The 10,800-nt window shown below is 40.9% G+C and overlaps 1 protein-coding gene across 2 annotated transcripts in view; it reads left to right on the forward strand.

Moving 5' to 3' along the window:
• MINDY4 (MINDY lysine 48 deubiquitinase 4) overlaps positions 1 to 10,101 on the forward strand; it is a 99,597-nt gene extending 89,496 nt beyond the window's left edge. The window contains exons 17-18 of one of the 2 annotated variants that reach the window (XM_073334753.2): positions 987 to 1,059; positions 7,430 to 10,101. In XM_073334753.2, coding sequence (XP_073190854.1) covers positions 987 to 1,059; positions 7,430 to 7,478 — 122 coding nt within the window. In that variant the 3' untranslated portion in view covers positions 7,479 to 10,101. Of the gene's footprint in view, positions 1 to 986; positions 1,060 to 1,373; positions 2,029 to 7,429 lie in introns of those variants that run through there. The other variant, XM_073334752.1, reaches the window with a different exon arrangement.
• The last annotated feature ends 699 nt before the right edge of the window (positions 10,102 to 10,800 follow it).

A 10,800-nucleotide genomic window follows, 5' to 3' on the forward strand; every position in this document is an offset into this window, starting at 1 on the left:
ACTCTGCTTTACAGGGCAAAAAGGGCCTTCTTCCACACAGAAAGTCCTACTCAAATATAGGAGGCAAACAGGCTAATTTATTTGGAGGAAACGATGCACTCCATGAGAACTTTAAATGTCTCTCGTGTTTTACCCATGTGCCTTTGTCAGTCATTCAGAGAATCTCCATGGGTTTGGGGATATTTATTATATATTTTACACAGAACTTTTAGAAAAGAATAAAGGTTTTTTGGACTTCTGGAGAAACGTCACTGATCTTTATAATGATTACAGATGACGACCATCTGTGTATCTTACCCCATTCAAACATCCTTTGAACTCAGTACTCTTTAAAATGGGGTTCTCAAGAGCATAGTCATTTACTAAATTGCTGGGGGAAATATAACTGTCGTTGAAGTTATTAGAAGGTGGCATTTTCTCCAGAGGTGCATTTACCACCCCCAACTTCAAGGCAGCCGCCATAAGTTACAATAAATAGTTTGAGTGACTTAATTGAAATGGAATTGATTGAGGCTATTAGCTATTGCATGTATATTTATTGCTGTACTTCCCGTTAAAAAGAGTTTTGTCCCATATTTAAGAAGAGAGGTCTTGTGTGTGCCACTGTAGGCTTTGTGGAAAAATGATTGGTAAAACATAAGTGGTTCTGAATGGCAGGGTACCATTTTTAAATAACAGAAGTACCACTTACGAGGTTTTCAGACTATCATACTTTTCTTTAAACTACACCTTTGCTCATATTACATTACCAGACTCATCCTGAATGGAATCGGCTCTATATGATAATATTTGATCTGCCATTCCATGCCAATATTGTTTGCAGGTTTTGGAAAGAGGATTTAGCACGTAGATTGTCACCACTTTGGGGCAGGAACTATGTTCTTGTTCTGTGTTTGTACAGTGCCTAACACAGTGGGGCTCTGGTCCATGATGTTGACTTCCAGACATGATGATGGTCATGATAAATATCTGAAATGTCTCTGCAGATACAGTTCAGCCTTACACTGAAGATAAAGAAAATGACCTTATTCCTCCACTTGAGCACTGTATTAGGACAAAGTAAGTAACCCTCATCTACAATTTTGTAGCACAGATAGTTTCAGTTCCCTAACTTTTTTTCTCAAAATGAGGTTTTGACTTGCCATAAAATAAATATGTTCAGCTTAGTCGTAAAGAGTTGTTGGTTAACGAAAAGAAAGGACCTCAATGAGCCAGAGTTGGTAACAGAACATATCGGAAATAGGGTTCTGTTCCTGTATGATGTTATGATGACCACATTAATGGGCTGGGATGTTCAATTTAGTGCTTAAAGAAACCTTCAGTAAATCACTAAGAGCTGACCATGTCACAGTAATTCTCCTTGACTTCCATAGGACCAAAATTGGGCCCCCGAAAGCAATTTGTTACAAGAGCACAAAATGCATGAACATAAGAACGGCCATACTAGGTCCGATCAAAGTTCCATCTAGCTCAGCATCCTGTCTTCCGACAGTGGACAATGCCAGATGCCCCAGAGGGAATGAACAGAACAGGTGATCATCAAGTGATCCAACCCCTGGCGCCCATTCCCAGCTTCTGCCAAAAGGAGTGAAAAGGAGAAGAAAAGCCCTTTTTTTCTGTCCTCTTAAATGTCCAAATTCAAAGCACAGGGAAGCACAAGGAACTGTAATATGAATGGGATTTAGACATGAATGGGGAAAAAAACAGTAACAGGGCAGACAATGCTGTGAGCTTAACAGAGCAAACACTACTTGTAAGATAAACATGCATGCTTTAAATAAAACATGAGCACGGGGGCAGAATAAGGTATGTGTACGGATACTCATAAATATAGGGGGTATGCTGTTATAATAGCATTAACTCAAACAACTCATGGTATAGAAGTCATCCTGGTGATGGCCATTATAGGTAAGGCTACAGAACAGTTTCTATTATAATTTTCTCTTTTCACATGCTCACAACTCTCTGAAACATTCAACCTTTTAACCAAAATATTCCATGCTTGGGGTCAGCCTGATGGTGTTTTATTGATCGATTGATTTTTTTTTTTATTGAAGGTTTGAGTAAAATCCTTTTTATCCCTGGTGGTGGTAAAAAAAATCTCAAATATTTCCATAGTAAAAAAAATTGTGATCACCCTTTCTTTTATTGTGATAACTACAAAAAAACCCACTGCTATTTGAAACTGTAGTCCTGGCTTTTTAACAGGCGTCTATGAGGAGTATGTGATTTCTCAAGATTGCAAAAGACCATGTTTTTACACAATGTTCTGATTGTTTGAAGAAATGGGACTGAGCATGCACAATAGAAATTGGTTTTGTTTTGTTCGGTAAGCTCTTAGGGCAAATTCTGCCCTCAAATATGGACACCACTCCCACTGCAATGGATATTTCATGCACATATCAGAGGACAGATTTTGGTATTTAAAAATAAGTGTGGTGGTCATGGTTGTGCAGCTATTTAAGGGCTTAATCCAGTTAATACATTAAAGTGGATGGGAAGATTCCCAATTGTGTCAATGGAGGGGGATGGGGATTATGTGCGCAACTAGCTAAACAAAGAAATGTATCCTCTCCACTGGCAGAGCTTGGAAAATCCCTTAACTGGGTATCTCTGAAGCAAGAAACATATGTGCATCATAGGTGAAGACTGTAGCACTTGTTATATCAGCAACACAAACAGCTCCACATTTTTTAATTCCCTATTGTCATCTTCCACGTCCACCCCCAGTTTTCTTTTAAAAAAACAAGCTGGGACATTAACTGTCTAACATCATTGCAATGCAAAGCTCATATTACACAGTCAGCATCACAACAAGTTAGAAAAGGCACAACATAACATTACAACAGATACATTAGCACAGCTTGGTATTCTCATGATCTGGCTAAACACACAGCCTAACAGATGACAGTTTAGAATATGAAACCTATGCCCAAAGAATACACCGGATGGGCAATGCAGACAAAGTTAAATTTGTTGTTATAATCACTTTGTTTCCTGACTTTTGCGGATTGCCATATTGCAACACAATTCTACACAGCGTTTTTTTTAACTTTTCCCTGCATTAATTTTTAGAGGGTGGAATTAAAAATGAATTCCACTCTCAGCATATCTATATGTATCAGTTCTAAGGACTAAAGGTTGTCTCATTGATCTGTCTGTCTGTCTAGTGCTCTTATTGATAAGTTGCTAATCATTGTACTGGAGAACTGTCAGCAGGCAGCCAATCAAAGAGTAGCAAGTCTAGAGGGTGGTCATGTTACACTCCTTCCCCCAACCCCCATTTGATTACTGTGTTCCTTAGAATCACCAGAAGGCACAGAGGGAAAATGAAAAACAAATATTGTGTGTTCTTATGTGTAACTGAAAATCCATGTGCTAAGTATGTTCCGGAAACAAAGGTTATTATAAAGCAGGCACTGAAGTATACATGCAGAGAGAGAGAGAAGGAAAAATACTTTATATGGTACAGGCAGAGCAGAGGAAATACTTCAAAAAACCCCTTGTATTAAACAAAAACAATCCTTAGTCCCTACTTGATACCTGTTGCCATAAGACTCTCACTATGGAGGCAAGAATAGCTGCAAGATTTGGGGCAAGTTTGTTATTTGCCCCTCTAGATTCTCAGAACCAAGAAGTTTTGCCAAGGACTCCAGTCCTAGATTGGGATTTTCAAGAGAACTCAATTTTCCCCTTTCTTTCCCGCTATTCTGTTCTATACAGGTTCTTACATCGTGCCCATCACCACAGTAACTGAGCTCCTTCCAGTAGTACAGAAAGCAGTTTCGACTAACATCTGTCACTTTGGTTTCTTCTCTCGTCCTCCCCCTAGGGGGAGAAATGGGTGTGCAGTGCAGGGTTTTTGTTTGTTCTTTTGAGGGGGAAGGTTTTAATGTCCATGTTGCTCTGAGAAGACAAGGTTGGAGAAGTGCACTTTGCATTTGCAGCAGGAGGCAACACAGTCCAAACTTTGCCACCTGATGTTGCTTCCAACTGCAGACTCCCAACCAATGAGTCAGAGCAACCACTTGCCCTTCCATTGTGCCTCCCAGTTCCAGACATCTGGGGGAAACAGTTCGGTTCTGACCAAAAGATGCCTGGAACGTGCGTCCTTGGTTTGTTTTGGCGATGCCGTGCAGACTTCAGTAGAACACACTTGTATCATAGTCCCCGTCCTCAGTTGTTTTCTGTCTTCAGTGGTGGAAATAACATCTGTCATCTCTGCCTGAGGAGGCAAAACTTTGATCTTACTTTATCATCTAAATTTGGCAATATATTTTAGTAACCCGTCCTCTACCTTCCTCTGCAGTTTCCGGGCTATACAGTAGCAGAATACTGCTGTTGTCCTTTGAAGTGACACACTCCACTGGGACAACAGGGATGTACCAAGTACCATATGCAGGGCAGCACTGAATGTACATTTCACCCCAAATTACTCACACATTATGCAACAGCCAAATAATCAACACAGCAGCAGCTTTATGAACTTTATTCTAGACTGAATGCTCTGCAAGGGCTTAATGCAGCTTCCTTTGGAGTCAATGACAATACTCCCATGAACCTCAATGGGCTTTGGATGAGGCCTCAAGTGAATGGCATGAATTAGATTTTCTTTTTATTGTTAATCTGATAAAGTAGAATTGAATCAGAAGCAAAAATGCCAGGGTAGAGTTGAGGTATATTTCAGCAGGGTTGCGTGGGGGGAAAGCTCGAACTGCCACTCTCTATGCCCTACCTGTTCTGCCAATAAGGAAAGAACTTGCCCAGCACCTGACAGTTCAGCACTTCGTGTGAGCTCATGAAAAGAAAAACACTGACATTCCAGCATCTTCAACTCAGGCTTTTATGGGAGGTGAACAACAAAGGGATTTTTTTCAGCCTACAAATAGCTCAAGGGAAGTGGTTTGTAAATCAGTGAGGAAAATCAGTGTTGTTATGGGAGTCATCCTGATTTTTGCCACAGAATATTTTTTTCTATTTTTGTTTTTGCAAAACACTTAATGACAAAAAAAATCATCAGTGTAACATGACTAACATGTGTCTCAACGTGTACAGGAAGAGTGGTGCCTGCTATAACTATGGTATCTCAATCCTTTAGTTGATAACAGCACATTCACTAGAGTGTTTTCTCTACCGTGTGGTTTTGCATTTGCCAATCCAGACAGTTGTATCATATCATTCCACCAGCTCCTGATGATGGAAGATGATGTGGTGGGCAGAGTGTGCATGAATGGTGATGTGTCTGAGCTCTGTAGCATTCCCAAAGAGGCCAGGAGAGGATGGGGGTTATATTTCTTAGCCACATTTTATTGCTTTTTTGGTCACATCAGGAAGGATGTTGATACATTGGAGAGGGTTCAGAGAAGAGCCACAAGAATGATTAAAGAATTAGAAAACCTGTCTTATAGTGACAGACTCAAAGAGTTCAATCTATTTAGCGTAATAAAGAGAAAGTTAAAGGGTGATATGATTATAGTCCAGAAGTATCTACACGGGGAACAAATATTTAATTATGGCCTCTTCCATCTAGCAGAGAGAGGTATAACACTATCCAGTGTAAATTTTTAACAGTGAGGGTAATTATTAACAACTAGTAACAATTTACCAAGTTTCAGAGTAGCAGCCGTGTTAGTCTGTATTCGCAAAAAGAAAAGGAGTACTTGAGAATAAATTAGAGACTTAGAGACTAACCAATTTATTTGAGCATAAGCTTTCGTAAACTACAGCTCACTTCATTGGATGCATTCAGTGGAAAATACAGTGGGGAGATTTATATACACAGAGAACATGAAACAATAGGTGTTACCATACACACTGTAATGAGAGTGATCACTTAAGGTGAGCTATGACCAGCAGGAGAGCGGGGGAAGGGGGGACGACCTTTTGTAGTGATAATCAAGCATTATGAGGTGCTAAGGTGCCACAAGTACTCCTTTTCAATTTACGAAGGGTCATAGCAGATTCTTCATCACTGACAATTTTTAAATAAAGATGGGATCTTTTTCTAAAAGCTCTGCTCTAGGAATTATTTTGGGGAAGTTCTATGGCCTCTGTTATACGGTTCAGACTAGATGATCACAATGATCCCTTCTGACCTTGGAATCTATGAATCACCGTCTGAACTTTTTGCAGTGATTCCAATGTGATTCCAATTCGAAAGTCCACAAGACCTTCAAGCCAGATCAAAGTAACTGGTGGTTGGAATGTATTAGACTAGAGGTGTCTCATTTTCAGAGGCTTCTAAACAGGCGCTTGCAAATATTACATGTACAAGTAACTGTTTGTATGTGTAGCTCAAGTAACGCTTCATCTAAATACCCAGCTGTACTCTCCATGGGCCTGATCTTCAACGCAGTGAGGTCATCGGCAAGACTCCCATTGACTTCAGTGGGCTTTAGATCAAGCCCGGTCTCTTTCTCTGTGTTTGACAATGCCTACCACACTTTGGCTTCCACTGCAAATTACTGAATAAATATGTTGATGAATACAGATGTAGAGGCCCATTTGAAAATGTTCTCCTAAGTATGTATCTTAGCATTATTTCCAGGGCAGGGCAGTGGCAGAGAAGAGAAGAGAAGATATAGAATTTTCCTGTAGACGTTTGTCTATTGAGCATTTGAAAGAAATAAACACTAGCAGCAGCAGCAAAATGTACTTTCCTAGGCTTAGGGTCACAAATACAAATTGCCTATTCAGAGGCCCGTCTATTTAGGAATGTGCAAATTACCTAGTGGCATTTGAGAGTTTAGAGCAGTAGTAGGTGCTTAGGGTTAACCCTTATAGAGATCACTAAGAGACCACAAGAAATATGTGTCAAATATTTTGTGGGGAGAGATGTTAAGGCAGAAGACAGTATATAATAGGAACAACTATTTGATTTTAAGTGTGTGCCTCTGATTATAGTGGAAGGGGAAGATAAGGAGTTTTCAAGTGTGTCCCCCCTTTATTTCTCATCTGATGCTTGACCTTAACAAAGTTTAAATAAGATCAGTAATATTATCCCCAGAAAACACATTAGGAAGCCTGGAACTTAGGCTCTAAACTGGGATTTGAAAAGGAGTCTAAGCGGGGAGCAGCTCCAAATCCCATTGAAATCTAATGGGAGTTGGACACCTAGCTTCCTCAAGTGCCTTGGAAAGTCTCACCCTTGAATATTAAGGGCAGAAACCTAATAAGAGACCTCTCAGTCTCCAGGTCAATTCAGTTTTGGGGTCCCCTCTGCAGAGAGTACCATCCAGAGTGCGAATGGGTTCCAGTTGAAGCAGTGGTTCCAGAGAGGTGGATTCCTGTTGAATTCACAATGGGTGTGGTTGACATTAATGGGTCCATCCCAATTAAACACACCCTACACTATTTTTTTAGGAGGGAGGGGCACCACCACAACTGGCACCTTAACCCATTAGAATAAAACAATCTCTCTTGTCCTTAGGTGGCAAGGAGCAGTTATTGACTGGAATGGCACAGAACCCATCTTGTGACTGAACTGAAATAGAAGGAAACCTGCTAGAACAGCACGTTCTTATTCTCACCAGTAAGGAAGAAGGGCGAAACTCCTGGCTGCCCTTGCAATTTGTGGTGAAGCTGAGTGACATGCTGCATGCAGGCGGGAAGAATTTCACCTTGCGCTTCAGATATTTCATCCATAACGTAAACATCACTTCCGTAAATACTGTTTCACTTCCTTTTATGCACAATGTGTGAAAGGAGACAGAGCCTCCACTGCCAAGATAAGTTTTTGGACAAAGCAGTAAAGCTGTCAACTTCTACTTGAGTTCCATTGATGGATTCATTCTGCATCTTGCAAAGTTTTCTCCAAAGATCAGACTAAACAGGCCGCACCCAGATTTCTTTGATACTGGCTTTTCCTTCCTCCCCCTCACAGCCTCCCTCACCCCAAGGAAACCAAGGTACAAATGTGAAGCATTGCCAGAGAAAGAATTATCTTCTTTCACTAGTTTTTGTACTTCACACTTTCCAGTGAACTGGTTATTAACACTGTAGGCACTTGCAGTATGGCCTGGTCTACACACAGGTTTTGTACTAGTGTAACTAGGTGGGGATATAATATTTACTGATATTATATTGGTACAAGCCATAGTGTGGAAGCCAGTTATACCAACATAAGGATATTTATACCAGTAGAATTTATTCCTCTTCCTATACAGGAGGCTATGTCTATATTATGAACATCTGCAGCCATAGCTATATCAGTCTGAGGTATGAAGAGGTGGAATCCCTGACCAACATAGCTGTGTCAGGAGAAGCCCCTAGAGTGAATACAGCAATCCTGGCAAAGCTTTGCTTTTACTCATATAGCTTGTTTCACGCATGGGGGTGGTTTTACTGTATCGGGACAGAGTGCAGCTATGCTAGCACAGCTGCATTCACACTAGGGGGTATCACTACAGTACAGAGACTATGGGCTTGTCTTCACTTTGGAGGTAAATCGGTGCTGCTGGAATTGATGCAGCAACATTGATTTAGAGGGTCTAGTGAAGACATGCTCAATCGATGGGAGAGCGCTCTCCCATCGATTTCCATACTCCGCCTCAAGGAGCGGTGGAAGTCGTGTCAGCGGGAGAGTGTCGCCCATTGACATAGCATAGTGTGGACCCCGCGGTAAGTAGATCTAAGCTATGTCGACTTGAGTTATGCTACTAACATACCTATGCCACCATCGCCAGACACGGTGCAGATACAGCCTATGCTGACAGAAGACGTTTTTCTGTTGGTGTAGGAACACCGCCTCCCTGAGCAGTTAGCTATGTTGGTGGAAGCCCTCTTTCATCAACATAACTGTGTCTACACTGGGGATTATGTCGGCATAGCTAGGTCCATTGGGGGTGTGGTTTTTCAACCCCCTGACAGACCGATGTAGATATAACTTTTCAATGTAGCCCAGGCCTCAGAGCACTTTGCTTGTACAGTATACTGGCATTCCTTTACAGGTAAACGGTTCTAGTGTAGATGTAGCTGGAATAAGCTATGCCACTATAAGCACTGTTATACTGGTATAACTGCATCCACACTAGGGGCGTTGTACCACATGAACTATTCTGACATAGTTAAAGCCATATCATGTTTGTGTGTAGACAAGGTCTAAGATGCTTTGCCTCTTTGCAGTGTAAAAAAACAGAGGAGCCATAATGTTCTACATTTAAGATGCACATATCTGTGACAGGTAATGTGCCTGACAGTTAAATAAAAGGCATGTGTGAAAACATATTCTTGCAATTAATCCAGAGGCTACCAAACCCAGAGCTAGGGGTTCATGAATGAACTGTGTGAGGGTTATGTTGCAAATGAAATGTGTAGAACTGGGCCAGATCAATCAAAGGAACAATGGAACAAAAACTTTGAAACAAACCAACAATATTATTTACTAATGGAAAGGCAACAGAGAAGTGGTGTATCTGTAATTTATTCCTATGCCTTTGGGAGCAACTATCATAAAATATCTTTTAATGAGGAATTTTTCATGTCTGTTTTTTATGTTCAAAATGGTACCCTAGGAATATCCATTTTTTTCAGTTGTCCACTTTGTCATCATTTAATATTTAGTTTCTACTTTTCTATCAATAATAGTAGAATTTTTCAGACTGAATTTTCAGATTAAAACTTAATTTTACATCTGCACGTATTCAGACAAGTTATAGCAGAGCATCCAACTACACAGAAACATATATACACGGAGGGAAATTATCACTAGGGATAGATTGATGAGCCTGTCTGAATGTGAGCCAGGACACCAAACTTGAACAGAAACTTTTTTTAGCCTAAAAAGTCTTTGGATATGTACCCTCCTCCTCTGTTGCTTCCAGTTCCCAGCAAGCCTTCTACCTTCACACATCAGGGTCTCTGCTAGTCTGGCAAGGTCAGCTAGGCCAGATACTGTACTTAAACCTTGTGAGATCAAACCTTCCATTAAAGTAAAGATCAACAGGAGCTGGCAGATCTGATTTCTATTCCTGGCTCTTCTACAGATATATGACCTTTGCCAAGTCCCTTAACCTCTCTGTGCTTAGGTTTCCTCATCTACAAAATGGGGATAATAATACCTACCTCATAGGTGTGTTGCGAGGCTTGATCAATTACTGTTTGTAAGGTTTCAGAGGAACAGCCGTGTTAGTCTGTATTCGCAAAAAGAAAAGGAGTACTTGTGGCACCTTAGAGACTAACCAATTTATTTGAGCATGAGCTTTCGTGAGCTACAGCTCACTTCATCAGATGTTTACCGTGGAAACTGCAGCAGACTTTATATACACACAGAAATCATGAAACAATACCTCCTCCCACCCCACTGTCCTGCTGGTAATAGCTTATCTAAAGTGATCAACAGGTGGGCCATTTCCAGCACAAATCCAGGTTTTCTCACCCTCCACCCCCCCACACAAATTCACTCTCCTTTTTGAATTCTAATTGGAAGGTACTATAGGAGAGCAAAGGAAGTTGAATTCCTGGAGTCAGATATAATGAGAGAAAATATCTTTGTGTGCCCTCTAGCCTGGAAAAACCCAGGTGCATGCAAGATGTCAATAGAACACCTAGCTGGACCCTTGTAGAAAGAGTGCCAATCCCAAGAACATCTTCCATATGTAATATCAACAAAGGTAGAGGGTCTGTTGGCGTTTAGGGAGCTTTTTAGTGTCAGGAAGATATAGGAAATCGTCTGAGTGTAAGAGACAGAAAGTTGGGACTTAAGACAAAGGAAATATAGGACCAGAGAAAGAGGGAATGTTTTGGTTAGGCCTAGGAAGGTAGAGGAGTGGAGTGAGGAAATGGGGAGTTTAGGTAAGCATG

Source organism: Lepidochelys kempii, chromosome 2, assembly GCF_965140285.1.
Source record: "Lepidochelys kempii isolate rLepKem1 chromosome 2, rLepKem1.hap1, whole genome shotgun sequence".
NCBI classification, from domain to species: domain Eukaryota; kingdom Metazoa; phylum Chordata; order Testudines; family Cheloniidae; genus Lepidochelys; species Lepidochelys kempii.